Raw genomic sequence first — 16,731 nt, forward strand, 5'->3', positions numbered from 1 at the left:
ACGGCATCTGTTTTGCCCTGGATGGTCCCAGTTCCTACCTGGTGTATGTAGATCAATCAGTGTCTCTTAGTTATTTTAGCACCCCATTTCACTGTCAAAGTGTGTTTTGGATGATAAAGCGTATAGCTGCCTTCCTGATCCCCCCACTTAAATTTTTTATATCTCAAGACTGACTGCCTTATGGGGATGGGACTTTCACGTTTTTCATTTTATTTGGGCAGTGTTCTGTCAAATGAATTAAGTAAGGGCCTTTGCTTTGTTATGGGGAGCCACACTAGATGACACAACCAGGTCTCCCTCTTTGGCATGCTTTCCGAACACAACACAAACTAAAATAAGCTCACTCACCCAGATGTTAGCAGCACAAATCATACTGACGTGACACAGCTGCCTTTCCACAGGGAAAGAGTAAGCTATCAAAACAAAAAGAGAATTAAAACTTAAATTACACAGTAAAAATGCTCAACATTTAAAGTCTAGGACTGTTTACCAAATTTAAATGAAAACCAGCTTAAATGTCAAAAACAGCAACAACAATCCAGGCTGGCTTTTGATTATAGATGGGCCCTCTCCAATCTCTTCATCTGTATAGTCCCCAAAAGGAAAAAAAAAAATTACAACATTAGAATTATGTGTAGTTATAACTATATTTTTAGCCCAGCAATTTCAGCCCAATTTTCAACAGTAACATTTCATTAGAATCAAACATTTCCTAGATGGTTTAAAAACACAATGAAAATTTGGCACTTTGGGAGTTTATGTGAATACAGCTTTAACTTCTTATTTTCCAAGAAAAATGAGATTAAGATTAAAAAAAAAAGCAATGCCCCCAGAGTCTCTTTTAAAAAAAAAAAAATAAAGAAAGAAAGAAACCCAACCTGCTGTACACATTAAATAATTCAAATCAATGATCCTTTTAAGCCTTTAGCAATGCATGAACCAATGGGGAAAGCAATCTAATACTTCATGCATCTAGGGGATTGCATTAGAAAGACTTTTAGCCTGCTTCTGCTTTTATAAATGCAAATGTATGCAGAGCAGACAGATTGGGATCTGTACAATTTAGCAATGATCGAAACTTGTAATTTTTGAAAATGGGACAGATGTCCAGACTAGTTATATTAACATGCTTCTCGTTGATGAAAAAACCAAACCAAACAAACAATCCAATTCCACCTCCTCCTTTAAATGGAAACGGAGAAGTCACCACAAATTAGAATAACTTATATAGCATCTTGTTTCTTTCATAGAGTCTTAAAATTGAGAGGCAGCTTAGGGTAGTGGAATAAATATTCCCAGCATGCCCCACGTGTATTCTGTTGGTAAGACACAGGGATTGGGGACTATCTCTCCATGCAAGGACAGGGGTCAGCTGAGGCCTAACTTAGGCGGTAGCTACATTTCTGGTTTTGTGGATTGTGCTGTCCTTGAACCACAGACAGGAAAGCATGGGAGCTAAGCACACAGCATGCATGTGATGATAGAGTCTATCTCACTTTATTCAACCTGCCACGTGCCCATTATTTTCCAGTATTTATAATATTCTGGCTCCTGTGGTTTATTTGATGATGTTGAGTGCCTAGAATGTGTCAGGCACTGGGGATATAAAGATGAAAACATAATATTTGCTTTCAAAGAACCCACAGTCTGGTAGGGAAGACAAACAGGTACGTGTGTGATTCAAACGGGGTGCGAAGTGTAAAGTAAGTGGACGTACCTGGTGCCATGGCAACCGAGATGAGGATGGACTCGTCCTAACTGGGCCACCAACAAAGATTTCATTACTATAAACTTTAAGTTGAGCCTTGAAAAGCCAGCGATGGTTTGGATGTGGTTTGAGTGCACACTCCAAAAGTTCATATGACGGAGGAGGCTGGTCATCAGTGTGCTGGTGTTACAGTGGAGAGATCTTAGGCGGTGGGCCTGGGCGGATGGTAATGCGGTCACTGGAAGCACCACCTTAGAAGGGATTCGGTGTTCTCATAGGATGCCAGTTAGTTCCCACAAGTGACGGCTATTATAAAAAGAGCGAGCCTGTCCCCGAATCTCTCTTGCTTCCTAGCTTGCCATGAATCTCTCCCTCTCACACGGGCTCCACCATGATGCCATCCACCATACTGTGATGTAGCCAGAGCTGCGGAGAGGCTGGCACCGTGCTCGGGAACCTCCAAAACTGTGAGCTCTTTTCTTTACATGTCACCCAGCATGGGGTATTTTGTTAAAGCAACACTAAATGGACTGAGACAGTGGACAAGGGACAAAAGAATGTACAAAGGTGATTAGGAGCGTAGAGGCAGGAGGTGGCATGCATTCTGTCAGATCTTCGTCAGGCACGTCCACAATCCAGCATGGCGTGACACACAAAGGGCACAGTCAAGAATGAGGCCTGGTCTTTGCCAAGTTTCATTCTGTGGGTGCTAGGAACTTAAGGAGGGGAGTGACACCTCAGGGTTCCAGAACATTTCAACTCTGGAGACAAGGCGGAGGATGATGAAGATAGGAGGAAGTCAGGGGCCAGGAGAGAGCCGAAGTGGGCCCAGCCCAGCACTGGGGCTGCCGCGTGTCTTTGATGAGATACATTCAGGTGGGCTTTCCCACCAGCCAGCCCCTGCCTCCCTTTGAGTCAGCTCCGGTCGCAGTTTGTCCTTGCGCTGGGCTAGACTTCATCTCACTCTTGCTGCCATGCGCCAGCCTTGTGCACTGTGGAAAATTTCAGGCATGACAGCTCCTCGGATATCAGGCTGGTGTTCATGCTTGATTGCCACCAGCTAAATTCAGATAAAATATTTATATTCCTCTAACAAACAAAAAAAGCAAGCCCAGGGCATAAATTCTAAAAGCTCTCTAAATTTTGTGCCCTAAAAATTCAAGGCCAGAAGGTGAAATGAGGTCTTCCTAGAGAGGCTGAAGGAGAGAGGCTGTCTTTTGAAATTCTTTATTTTATTTTTTCAGTGCTGGGGATGGAACCTGGGCTTTTCAGGTGCTGGGTGATGCTCTACCATTGAGCCGCACCCCCACCCCCACCCAATTCTTCAGTGGAAAAAAAAAAAAAAAAAAAAAAAAAAACGGAAGAAAGAAAAAAACAGCTTCAGAAATGTTTGCTGGAATTTAAAAAACTTTGTTTATGGATGATTCTTTTTGCTTCCCAAAGTCAAGCAATAAGGGGAAAGTGTTTCTCTATTCAAAAGAATAAAGTTGCGTCTTCTGAAGACAACTTTGCTCAATGGTGGATACTTCCACAAAGCAGGGACAGGAGACAGGGAAGGTCAGCGGGCAATAGCTCAACGACCTGGCCTCACTTCCTCACCTTACAGGCCCCACCTCTGGGAGTTGCCACGAGAGGCCACGAGATGTTCCTGGATCCACCTGCAGCTTTGGAGAGGGTGTTCAGCTGGCCCCGTGGGCATCTCCAGAGCCAGATGGCTGCCCTTCCCAGGCCCTGGAGCCCAGAAGGGTGCCCACTGGCAGCAAAGCCTTTCTAGTCATTGGAGCCCAGGGACTAAGTTTTATTCAAAAAATATAATTTTGAGTTTTTATTATGAATGTTTTCAAACATAAATAAGAGTAGAAAGAAGAGTAAAATGAACTCACCTATTGCCTTCCTCGCCATTCCACATCAGCAAGGTTTTGCCCACCTACTTCACCTTTCCTTGTCTTTCTCTCATCTTACTTCTTCCCCTCCTTTTCCTTTTCTTTCTTCTTTCTTTGCTTTCACTCCTCCCTTTCCATGCTGCAGCATTTTAAAGGAAATCTCCTCACCTATTGTGGTTCTATGCTTGTATTTGAGTACAGAACTCTAAAAAGTGATATTTTCTTATCTACCCACAGTGCCCTCATCACCCTTGACCAAATGAACGATTCTCTACCATCATCTAATACCTAGTTCCCAAGGAAGCTGTAAAAATCACAAGGCTTGAAATTCCTATTGCTTCTCTAGGGAAAGGCTATCCCACCGAGACCTTAACAGATTCCTCATCAGGAATGTTTCTGTATGCTCAGCTGAAGTTTTCGCCCTATTCCTGCATATCAGGCTCCATGTATCATGGTAAGGAACTAACACTCTCCCTTTTAAAAATAATCTCCCTTTTTAATGTTGACACATTTCAGATATTTGTGTCCATTTAGCTGGTCTCTCTTTCTCAGCTTAGTTCAGCTGTACACAGTCAATTCTTTTTGTGTGTAGTTAACTCCGCACATTTAATCTTTGAGTCTTTCCTTATAAGTCAATCCCATCAGCCCCTTGGTCATTTTGGAGCTTTCTTTTGAACTTCACACAGCTGGTTCCCATGAGCCTAGTAACAAGTGGCCCAGGACCTGACACAATGTTCTAAGGGCAGTCTCCCCCAAACTAAATCACTGCCCACTCTGCCCAACGCTCAGGTCTAACCCAGAGGGTCTTGTTTCCTGTCATGTTATAACAGAAACAAATGTGTTTTTTTTTTTTTTTTGCTTTTACTCCTCATTGTTTTTTGGCATTAAAGCATATGTTTCATCCCTCCCGTGGCACATCTGTCCCTCTGAGCTCTTTTCTCCAGATGTGATGTAAACAGAAGAGTACAGACAGCCAACTCTGTCACTTTGGCTGGGTGACTCGGTGAGTCATCTAGTTTCTTAGCGCCGATTCGTTATTCACCTAAATAAGAGGTAAAAACAGATCCTACTGACCTCACAAGGTTCTTGGAGGGGCAAACGAATGATGTAAATGAAAAGGGTTTACAGTGTCCCCTGCCCTATCCACAGACATGTGTCCCAGTACAAGCCTCAAACCATAGACAGTACTGACCCAATGTATACTAGGATTTCTCCTGCACATACGTACCTGTGATAAAGCTTAACTTACACATCAGGCCCAGTAAGAGAATAATAACAATGACTAAAAGTAAAATAGAACAGTTTTGATGGACTATAGTAAATGTTATTTAAGGGCTGGGGCTGTAGCTCAGTGGTAGCACATGTGTGAGGCCCTGGGATCGATCCTCAGCATCACATAAAAATAAAATAAAGGTATTGTGTCCACCTATAACTTAGCGAGACACCGTCTCAATATAAAAAGTAAAAAGGGCTAGGAATTTAGCTCAGTAGTCAAGCACCACCGGGTTCAACCCCTACTACCAAAAATAAAAAAAATAAAAAATAAAACTTATGAATTGTTTATTTCTAGAATTTTATATTTTATATTTTCAGACCATGGTTGACTGCAGATAACTGAAGTTGTGAAATGTGAAACTACAGATTAGAGCACACTGCTGTACTTTCTGTAATGCTGTGTACACACACACACACACACACACACACACACACACACATAATCTGGTGTGCTTTAGTACACGTGATATGTACCAGCTGAACGTCTATAGTCTCCAAAACCACTTTCAACTTGCCTCAATCACCTATTTCACAACTTCACCATCTTACCTTTTTCTTACCAAAACAATATCTTATAAAGCATCTTTGAAATGTATAGCTTGAATTCAAAAACCACAAGGTCAGATTTATCCTTCTCCCCTTGCATGTAAGTCAGCATGTGGTGTTTTCTTCTACTATTTACTGCAAACTGATTGTTCCTGGTTTCTAAGACTCATCCTAAACACCACCTGAACAACCTAATTAAGGCTTCATAACTTGGTGAAGTAGACATTATTAATATCCCCACCTTATAAATGGGGAAACTAGGATTTAGGGAAGTTTATTAACTTGCCTAAGGTTAATAGTCGCGATAGGCAGCAGAACTGGGAGACTCTCTGACACCAGAGTCCACGCTCTGGAACACGGGCATGATTTAATATTTGAAATAATCATTAGGAAGCCTTAACTATGGACTACCTTCTACATTCCTCCCACCTGCCACACCCTGGAGGGAAGTGGAAAGGCACAGTCCTCTGCGGGTGGCTCTGTTTGTTGTAAGAGGAACAAGCCTGGTGGTCGGCATTGTCCTAGGCAACAGTGCCAACAGCTGCCTAGAGTGCCTGAGAACACACTGCTCATGCAAGAATTTAGATTCATTCCCTTTAAGACAAGCTACTTCATGACTGTTGCTAGTCATGCTTTCCATGGCCCTCAATCGTCCAGCCAATCACTGGATACCATCAAGTTTCCTCTCCGCAGTTCATTCAGATGTCACTATCCCATGATACTCCTGTTCAGAGTTTGTGACCTCCATCCTGTATGACTGCACCACACTCATTTCAACTGGGTTCTGCGCCTCCTGGTTCTACCTATTTGGTGTTTGCCACACTTCACTGCCAGGGCAATTTCCTTTAAATAAAGCTTCCATCCAAACCTGGGAAGTGTCAATCAATCCTGGCTTTCAAGGCTCCAACTGATGTAATCCCAAAAATGCAAATCCTTCTCCCCACCCCAACCAGTCCTCTCTCCTCTGACTCAACATGCCTCACCACTGTCACCTTTGCTGCCACTATTCTCCCTTCCTCAGCTGCTTCCTCTCAACTCTGTGGGGACACTGTTCAAGGTCAATTCAAGGCCTTTCTCCTCTCTGCTGGTATCCTGCCCTGTACTCTCCTAGTCTGTTTTCCGTAGAAGCTCAACAGATGTTTGCAGAAATGAGTTATTGCTCCACTAAGCATCAACAGCTTTTTGGCAAGGGCACTCACTGATACTGATGCATTGTCTTGTACCACTACAAATCTTTTTATATGTACACCTCTTGAACTCCCATCTAAAGCTTCTTAAAGGCCTAGACTGTGCCTTTTGTGCCATATATTGTTTCTTCACTCAAAAGGCACTGTGAATATTTGACAACTAACATATTTAAATTATATGGAATAAAATGACCTAGTCATCACCTTTTGATCATACTGCCAATTCTGTGAGCCAAAAGAATATTAATGACTTAATGATATCTGACCTCTGAGCCCTGTCCTTATGGATGAAACAATTTGAAGTTCGGGGAAGTTACTTTCCTTTTCTATGCCCCAACTTTTTCTCCTATAATGGAAGAATTGAAAATTCAAATAATTTCAAAGGACCTGAGTACATGAATGCTAATTTATTAAAAGTTCTGCCATGAATTATTAGATTTTTTCTAACGATATAAAATTAACTATAACGTTATGGTGTTGCAAGTCAGTTTATCTGTCTTAACCATTCTTCAAGATATGGGGAGTTTCATTTTTAGCAAAAATATTGGACAAAGTGACCTCAAACCCTCCTAATTATAAATGCTGAGGGAAATGAAGCATTAATTAAGCTTCCACTTAGGTCTAAAGAGTTTGAAGAAATTATCAATTCCATCCTAACAGCAAGTAAAAACTAGAACTTCTTGAGCCCACAGAGAGTTAAGGCTGCAAGATAAATTGAATTCAAAAGGGTGGTAAGTCTCCCCAAGGAGAGATGGGGAAATGAATCGTTTCACTTTTAGCACAGTACAGAAGGAATTGGCAGTCACAAAAGCATGAGTGTTAGTCATGGTCCTTGAGAGAAACAGAACCAAGAGGACAGACAGAGAGATACAGACAGATAAAACTGTCTTTGTTTCTGATCTTGGAAAGCATTTCTTCTCTCTCTCTCTCTCTCTTTTTTTTTTTTTTTTTTTTTACTTTTTTTCAGTTCTAGGTTAAGCCCAGGAATGTTCTATCTATGTCCTCATCCTTTCAAAATTTTATTTTGAGGCAATGTCTTGCTGAGTATCCCAGGTTGGCTTTGAACTTGCCATCTTGACTCTGCCTCTGTCTCCTGAGTGACTGGGATTGATTACAGGCATGTACCCAGTTCTCCCTTTTAAACAATTAAGCACATTGTTAGGCTTAGGTTTTTCAGCTCTTTATCAGGTGGAGAAAATTTAACGTTGCTAGCTATGGAGCATTTTGTAGGTGTTCTTGAGCGGCCTGTAGAGTCCAGTTCCTAGTGTGCTGAGATGTAATCGGCAATGGATCCTAGTTCTGTTCTTCTTCTACATCTACTGAGATGATCACATGGTTTCCCTGGATAATTTGTCGATAGGGTGAATTACATCAGCTACTGAATCTTGGGCTAACTTTGTATTCCCCAGTTAAACTCTGCTTAGTCCTGATGCATTATCCCTTTTTATATATTACTTGCTTTGGTTTGCAAATACTTTATTAGTTTTGTTTCGGTGCATCGAGAGATACCGGCTGTACTTATTTTTGTAATCCTAGTCTTGTTTTTGGATAAGGGTTTTTGTATAATGTCTATAAAGCTATAGTGATGTCTCCTTTTTCATTCCTGATATTGGTAATTTGTATCACCTATTTTATTTCACTGATCTTTTCAAATCATCAGTTTTTGCCTTTATTGATTTTTACTATTGTTTTTCTGATTTCTATTTTTCATGTATATATTTCTGCTCTTTATCATTTTATTTCCTCTGATAGCTTTGGGTTAAATTTGCTTTTTCTAGTTTTTAGCTTTGTCGTGTTTTTTGTTTTCATTTTTGTTCTGAGATGGGGTCTTGCTGCGTTTCCTAGGCTTGTCTTGATATTCATGGGCTCAAGAGATCCTCCTGTCTCCGCCTCCCTAGTAGCTGGGACAGTAGGCAAGTAGCACCACACCAGGCATTTCTAAGTGCAGGCTTAGGTTGCTTTCTTCTTATCAAACATAAGCATTTGATACTATCAATTTTTCTTTGAATACTAATTTCTCTGCAGCTCATAAATTATGTTGCAGTTCAATTAAATTTCCATTGTGATATCTCCCTTCACCCATTAGTTATTTAGAAGTTTGTCATTTAACTTCTAAATATTGGAGGATTTCCCAGATACAGTTCTCTAATTAGTTTCTTGTTTCATTTCATTGTGGTCAGAGGCCATAAAATACATGAATATAAAATGTATGATTTAAATTCTTAGAACTTTATTGAGACCTGCTTTATGAGATGCAGATGGTCTATCTTGCACATACATTTGTTAAAAATCCTATTTCCACTGCTGTTGGGTGGATCATTCTAGAAGTCAATCAGGTCATTTGGTTGCTCGTGTTCAATTTTCCATAGCATCCCTTGGTATCGTTTGTGTTTTGGTCTACCAGTCACAGTGAGAACTGATTTCTCCAGCTCTACTGGTGGTTGTCTATTTCTCCTTTCAGTTCTGTTCTTCTTGCTGTGTATGCATTTGGAGGCTCTATTATCAGGAAGCTGTACATCTGAAGTTTGTAATAGTGATATCTCTGGTGTGCCTCACAAGAGCAATCTCCAAACCTCTCTGGAAAAGACACTCTGGACCCAAATACACAAGTTCTCCATAAATAAAGTCTCACTGACATAAATAAAGAGTCACCAAGTCAGCAACACAAAGGGCACAATTCACCTTGTCTGAGAATTAGCAGATTCAACAAACAATATTACAGCACACTCCCTAAAAAGGTCAGGTAACTGAATGGGAACTATTGGACAAACAGACAATCATGCCAAATAGACCAACAGACCAGGTAGCAGAACCCCACCCCCAAACAGATATACATATAAAAGAAACCAACACTCAAAAAAACCAGAGGAAGCTTACTGAAACCACAATGTGATGAACCACCCACCCATCGAAATGGCCAAAATACTTAGTGCTGATGAGGATGAGGAACAACCAGGATGCCCATACACTGCTGATGAAGTAACTCTGAAAAACTGTTTCTGGTACTTACTAAAGCCTAACATACCTGTACTTTAAAACCTAGATTTCATTATTAGAAACGTCCAGCTTAAATGTGTGCATATTTTTGTCAGATCTACTAAATTGCTTACAGTGCCCATCATTCAGAAAAAAATGAGTAACAGGGGTAATACTAAACACAATGGAATGTTAAACAACAGTAAGAATTACTAGCCTATGACCATAGGCAGCTATTATAAACCAAATGCCTATCACCCTCTACAGTTCCTATGTTGGAGCCCCAGTCCCCAGTGTTATGGGTAGGAGGTGGGGCCTTTGGGATACAATTAAGTTCAGGTGAGATCATGAGGCTAGAGACCCCATAATGGGATCGGTGCCCTGTAAGAGGAAGAGACAGCAGAGCTTCCTCTCTCTGCCACATGAAGATACAGTGAGAAGGTAATTATCTGCAAGCCAGGAAGAAAGCTTTCACCAAGAACCTGACCTTGCCAGCACCCTGAACTTGGACTTCCCATCCTCCAGCACTGTGAGAAATAAATGTCACTGATTAAGTCACCCACTCTATGGCACTTTGTTATAAGCAGTCTGAGCTAAGACAGCAACAGAAAATGGAAGAAACTTATAAATGTTAACTTTGAGCTGGGAGCAGTGGTGCATGCCTGTAATCCCTGCTACACAGGGGAAGAAAGTTCAAGGCCAGCCTGGGCAACTACTTAGCAAGATCCTGCCTCAGAATAAAAAATAAAAAGGGGTCTGGGGATATAGCTCACTTGGTAAAATGCTTGCCTCGCATGCACAAGGCCCTGCGTTCAATTCCCAGCACCACAAAAAATAAATAAATAAAATAAAATAAAATAAAAAGGGCTGGGATGTAGCTCAGTGGTAGAGAGTATCTGGTTCAATGCCCATAAGGCAAACAAACAAACATAACACTGGCAAGAGAAGCCAGACATGAATACTACTACTTATATGAAGCACCAGACCGACAACATAATGATCTATAATGCCAGAAGCAGTTACCCTTGGTGGTAGAGTGGGAGTGGGTGACTTGTGACTAGAAAATAGCTTCTAAAGGTCTTGTGGGGAGAACTAGTAATGTTCTGTTTCTTGATTTAGTTGCTGGTTACACATGACTGATTTGTGAAAATATATCATGCTCTCTATTTATGATATGTGCAATTTTCTGTATAACCAATAAAAAGTTTTAAAATGTTTCCAAAATCCTTAATGAAAGAATAAGACAACACCCAAAAAGATTTTGAAAAAAAGTTGATGTTCTAGGAATAAAAATAAAACATAATGGCAATGGAAGTAATAGAGTCGTTAAATAGTAAATAAAAATAGCAGAAGGAGGAATTCTTTATTTGGAAAGAAGACTGGAGGAAATTTCCGAGGATGAGGAACAGCAGGATAAAGAGATGGAAAATATGAAAGAGTAATTAGACACGGAATAAAATGTGAAGATACAAACAGGACTACTAGCTGAAAGAGATGTGATATGCAAAGAAATGAATATGCAAAGAAATGAAAAATTTCCAAAACTGATGAACAAGATGAAAATTCAGTTTCACAAAGAATGAGTTCCTGAGCAGAATAATTACAAATGACCTACACTCAGAAGCCTAATATTTGACTGCCGGAAAAATTCTTAGGGAAAGAAAAGTGTCTCCTTTGTTTAAGGATGGGCAAACAGGCCCGTAAAGATAAGGGTGTTGCCTAGGAACAAAGAGCAGATTAAGGCAGAGACAGAAATAATCTGATATGCTGGATTTTAAAAGTAATGGATAAAAAAGCAAAATAATTTCTGACTTACACTTTCCTACTGGCATCACTATTTATAACAGCAATCTGAAGGCATTCTATTCAAAGAATTTAATCCACAAGTTGACAAATGGTAGAAAATGACCCAGCAGGGCAAACAATGCTGCTCTCGCACACCTTGAAGAAAGAAAATTTCAAGACAATCCTATTTAAATTTTAAGCACAAGGCTATTATGATGACTTCGGAGCCTAAGCTTCATACTTATTATCCTCTATTTAATAAATGTTTTTTAACATTTTAGTGTGTCTTTTTTTTTTATTGTAAACAAATGGGATTCATGTTATTTGTCTGTTTGTACATGGGTTAAAGGCATACCATTTGTATAACCATAAATTTACATATGGTAATGTTGCTTGATTCAGTCTATTATTTTTTCCCTTCCCCCCACCCCTCCCACCCTTCTTTTCCCTCTAGTCCTTTCTTCCTCCATTCTTGCCCCCCTCCCTAACCCTAACCCTAACACTAACTCCTCCCACCCTCCCCCTTATGTGTCATCATCCACTTATCAGCTTTAGTGTGTCTTTGAATCACATTTTCTATTTTATACATCATGAGGTCAATTGCTTTCTTTCTTTGAAAACAGAACAATCCACCATCTAATTGAACCTCTAAACATCCATTGTCCAATACAAATTTCAAACTGGTCAGAGTCACAAAATGTGCTGAAAACCTGACATAAAACACTCTATTCTTAGCTGAATCCTTTCTGATGATAAGCCAGTGGCTTGTCTTAATTCAAGTATTTAAGAAAAGATCTGGTCAGTATAAGATAATGTGAATTTAGCCCTTACATTTATCAAACTTGAATTTATGGACAGCATATTTCTATTATTTTAATGCTCAGAGATTTTAAGACCACAAATAAAATAATTCTAAGGCAACTTTGCTGGTCTTTAAGAATATTTTTCAGAAATATAAAAGGCTTAAAAGTGTCAAAAATGTAGTGATTTGTTATATTCCAGGTTAAAAACATTTTTAAGAATTTCTAATTTATCTTTTGCTTATAAGAAAAATAACTGTATTATGGTGTGAAGACTGAGGCCCAAAATATATGAAAGACAAATACTTATTGAGTATTTTGAGTAGAATGGGCTTGGGGCGTGGGGGCAGTTGGTACTTAAATTCCAGACTCTCATGAGAAAACTGTTTTGTTAATGGATAAATCTTGAAGTTTTCAGAGCATCTCTATTAGTTTCAGCTACTCATGTGAGTTACAAGAATATTTTAAAGTTTCAGTAAAATTTAATCCTTCATACTTAGCACACCTGATGATGATAAAAGGGAATGAATTAATAAAATAAGTTAACAAATTTAGACAGCAAAAATGAAAAAGTCCTGAAATATAAAAAAAGTCATGAACATTTCTATCAAGCATTTACTGCATAAATGACTCATACAGATAAAGAAACCATTAAGACATTTATTTACACAAATGTACGAAGTATGCAGGTAAATCACACAAAAGCAATTTAGGGAAGCTTTGATTTCTCTCTTATTAAATAACAACAACATATAAAAATCCCAACAAAAATGGGACACTGTGAGCCGTTAAAATTCTGGGAATGCAGTAAGGCAACATAACCATGAAAGTCAAATAATTTCACTGAATAAACCCACTCCAAGAATTTATCCTCATAAAACCAAAACAAATCAAGTATTTTGTCAGAGGAAAATGGTTTAAAGAAATTATGAGGAGGCAGAAATAGGATTACAACCATCGTTATCAAACCTAAATACAAATAGATAATATCAAACAAAAATTGTTAATACAGAAAGTGTAGGTGCCCGCTGGACACGGTGGCCACACTGTAATCTCAGCTATACAGGAGTCTGAGGCAGGAGGACCGCAAGCTTGAGGCCATCCTGGGCAACTTTAGTGACTCCCTGTCTCAAAATGAAAACTGAAAAGGGGTGTGAGCATAGCTAGTGGTGGAGTGCCCCTGTGTTTAATCCCCAGTACCAGTTAAAACAATAATAAAAAAAAAAAAGTAAAGTAGTATAGGTGACTTAAGACTAATTATCTGAACAAAACAAAACAAAAAAGAAAAAGCAGTATTATAAAAGTCAAACTTTGGAAGTTGGTGCATTAGGATTAGGTGAGGATTACAGGTAATTTTTCTATTTGGCAAAAATTTCTTCAATGTTTTCAGCATAAAAAAAAAAGAACTGGCTATCATTTTTAAGTTACTTCCTTTTCAAATAACCTTGACTTTTTCCTAATTAGTAAATTGTACATCAGTTTTAAGATGGAAAAACAAAGCAGAAATATCTATGTTCAAAACCCTAAAAATTCCCCTATTTAGACTTTGGCAACGAATGAAAACGTATGCAACCTGTGCCACTAACAGGCAGAGGCAGCCACTGCCACCTTTGGTTGACACAAATTGCAGGGTACTACAAATGAATAAGTCAAATAACAAATTTTCAATTTATAAATTTATGTGTTTGGCATTTCATGATATCAGCATCATGATATCAGCACCTTCTCATTTTTTGGTCTCATACTAAGAATTAGTTTTAATATTTTCATTCCAAATGTTGCCAATATGCTGAAAATGCTCTACTGAAGCATCTTTTTATATTAACCACAAACAGATAAATCACAAATAAAATTGCTTTAGCTTACCTGTCAAAATGCTGAGTCGCAAGCAGACAACCACCTTTAATAAGAAAGGTAACTGATAAAAATCCCAAAACACAAATTTTACAAAATTAAAAATTTTCCTTTTGAAAATATATTTGAGTAAATGAAGAGGGAACTGAACATTTCTGCATATTCGCTGCATAACATATTACATTCTCAACAAAGGACACATTACATGAAATTTTCTATTTTGTAATTTTCAAATTGGAGCAAAAGGGATCGGCTCAAAGTGCAGGGCAGCTACCTCCATATCTATAAACACCACCAGAAAGAGTAAACCACTAAAAAACCAGGAAGAGAGAGAAATAAAAGCTTAAAATACAGGCTGCAGATTAAATTTTAAAAATTACATTACTTACTAACTTGGTACAAAGTAGTTGATTGGGTAATGAAATTACAAGAAAAGAGTGCACAGCTGCACAAAGCTATAGGGAGCTGCCTTCAGCTCTAATGGAAGAGAAAGTAATTCAATGTTAGTCTTTTATTTACATACTGTTAATGGTAGCAGCAATAATTGGTTCATTTATAAATATTTATTATAAATTTATTCATTTCTAAGATCTAAACAAACACAGCAAATACTAGGTGAGTGCAGTTTTTTTAACAAAATTTTTAAAAATAACAATAAACAATGCAAAGGCAGAAAGAGTTCAATAATGGCCATTTCAAACAGAGTTAAAGAATTCAGAAACACCACCTGGAAGTCCAAATAAAATCAAAATAACATTTAATCATGCTACTTAGACAAGTAGCTCATAATTCTTTGCTTAAAAAATCAGTTCAGCTTTTTCACAGGAAAAGATTGAAGAAATAAAATTCAGCATCAATATCCTGAATCCAAATTCATATTTTAACATATCTTAAAAGAACAATCCATAGTACAGAAAAGAATTGAGCAAGTGCAAGTCCATTCATAAAGTACAGTAAATAAATTGTATGCTATAGAAACTAAATGACGGTCATTTTTCTTCATGCAAAAAAAAAGGAAGAGTCGGTTGTCCCTTGCACGTAGCTTGTCATTCCGCATCTATACACAGGATTCAAATGTCAACCAGGAAATGATGATATTCTGAGGTCAACTTCAGAATGTCTTACTAACATCATCTTCTACCTTTGTCTCATTTAGAGTCATATATTCACAGCTCAAAACCTGCTCATCAGATTCCTCGGGTTTTGATTTTTTAAGTGTCAGCTCTGCTGGGAGAAGAGACGAGCAATGCTCAAGAGACTGTGCAACGTCCTCAATTGTCCATTTGTCCTCAGGGAGGGCATGTTCTTCTAGTGTAAACGGCCCCTGTTTGGTTCGGGTCAGCTCTAGTACATTGGCACAAGAAGAGAGCTCTACAGGAACAAAGGGTAAAATTCCAAAAGATAATTGATTCAGTATTTCATAGTCTATAATTTTTCAAATGACAGAAGAACTTGAAATCACCCCAAAGGTTAAATTGTAAGTAAACCACTAAGAACCAAGACCTCTGAGATAAACAAATAATTAAGTAGCAAAATAATACTTAATAACTCATGAACTGCTTTAAAATCTGCAGAGAACTTGCACACATTTATTTTTATTCAATTCACGAAGCAACCCGTGGAGGTCAATTTCACCCTTACTCTGCAGATGAAATACACTAGTCCAGTGTCCTAACTACTGGGAAATAGCAGAGCCAGAACCACAACTTTCTAGTGGTTTGTGAGACCTGGTTACTCCTGGTTTCCAGGAGTTTTCAAAAAAATTTGATTTGTATTAATGAAAATAACATTTAGAAGGATATGCCTTTTTTCTGATATCGACTTTGAGTTAAAATGTTTTGTACTTGAAAAAATGTTGGCTCATGCATCCTTTACTCCTGCCTTCACTGCTGTTCCTTTCTCCTCCCGCCCATCGCAAGTCCCTCACCACAGCTGCTGAGGACGGTAATTGTGTGTTAGAAACTGACAACGCTCCCAGGGCTGGAGGCAGCAAGCTCAGTTCCTCAGGCCAGGTCTCAGAAATATGAGAAATAGAAAATTCCCTCTTCCCATCAAAAAGGAATATTACTCTCTAAATGATAATTCATAATTCATTTTTCTGCTTACCTTTGCCAATGTCACTGACCAAGCTTCTGATATAAAAACCTCCTCCACATTCAACATCTGGAATGTTAACAGTGACATGGTAAATTGCTAACCTCCTATGAAATCCACTTTACATAGAAATGATGTCCCTAAACAAGTGTAAAAATGCACTATGCAAACCATCGAGTGATAAAATATTTATGTGCTGAAACATAAATTATTCATCCCGCAGCATATGTGTTTGTGAGATTGAAAAGTCAAAGTGTGGAGAAAGCAAACAGCACAAACTCACGAACACATGTGAAATTAACTGGCGAGTCACACCACTTTAATACCTCAGCCCTGTTCGCTTAATAGGTTTTAAATAGTTAGAAATCTCAGTTTTGCTGTCATGAAATACAGACATTAAAAATATTTTCAGATATATGCACCTTGTTCATTTATTAGATTTTAAATGGTTAGAAATACCAGCTTTGCTCCCATGAGCTGTAGATTTTTAAAACAATTTCAGATTTGTACATTCAAAAAACCATAACCAACAATAAATAAATCCTTTCACAATAACAAGAATTATGTTTGTGTACTATCGTATACACAGAGAGCTCAGCATATTTAAATGTTGTTTTGGAAAT

At 38.5% G+C, this 16,731-nt stretch overlaps 1 protein-coding gene across 1 annotated transcript in view; it reads right to left on the reverse strand.

Annotated features, from left to right (window-relative positions):
- Positions 1 to 12,800: 12,800 nt before the first annotated feature.
- TRUB1 (TruB pseudouridine synthase family member 1) overlaps positions 12,801 to 16,731 on the reverse strand; it is a 32,392-nt gene continuing 28,461 nt past the window's right edge. The window contains exons 7-8 of the mRNA XM_079135985.1: positions 16,121 to 16,177; positions 12,801 to 15,385 (exon numbers count right to left, since the gene is read on the reverse strand). Coding sequence (XP_078992111.1) covers positions 15,126 to 15,385; positions 16,121 to 16,177 — 317 coding nt within the window. The 3' untranslated portion in view covers positions 12,801 to 15,125. The remainder of the gene's footprint in view (positions 15,386 to 16,120; positions 16,178 to 16,731) is intronic.

This window comes from Sciurus vulgaris (genome assembly GCF_902686455.1).
Source record: "Sciurus vulgaris genome assembly, chromosome: 4".
In the NCBI taxonomy this organism is placed as follows: domain Eukaryota; kingdom Metazoa; phylum Chordata; class Mammalia; order Rodentia; family Sciuridae; genus Sciurus; species Sciurus vulgaris.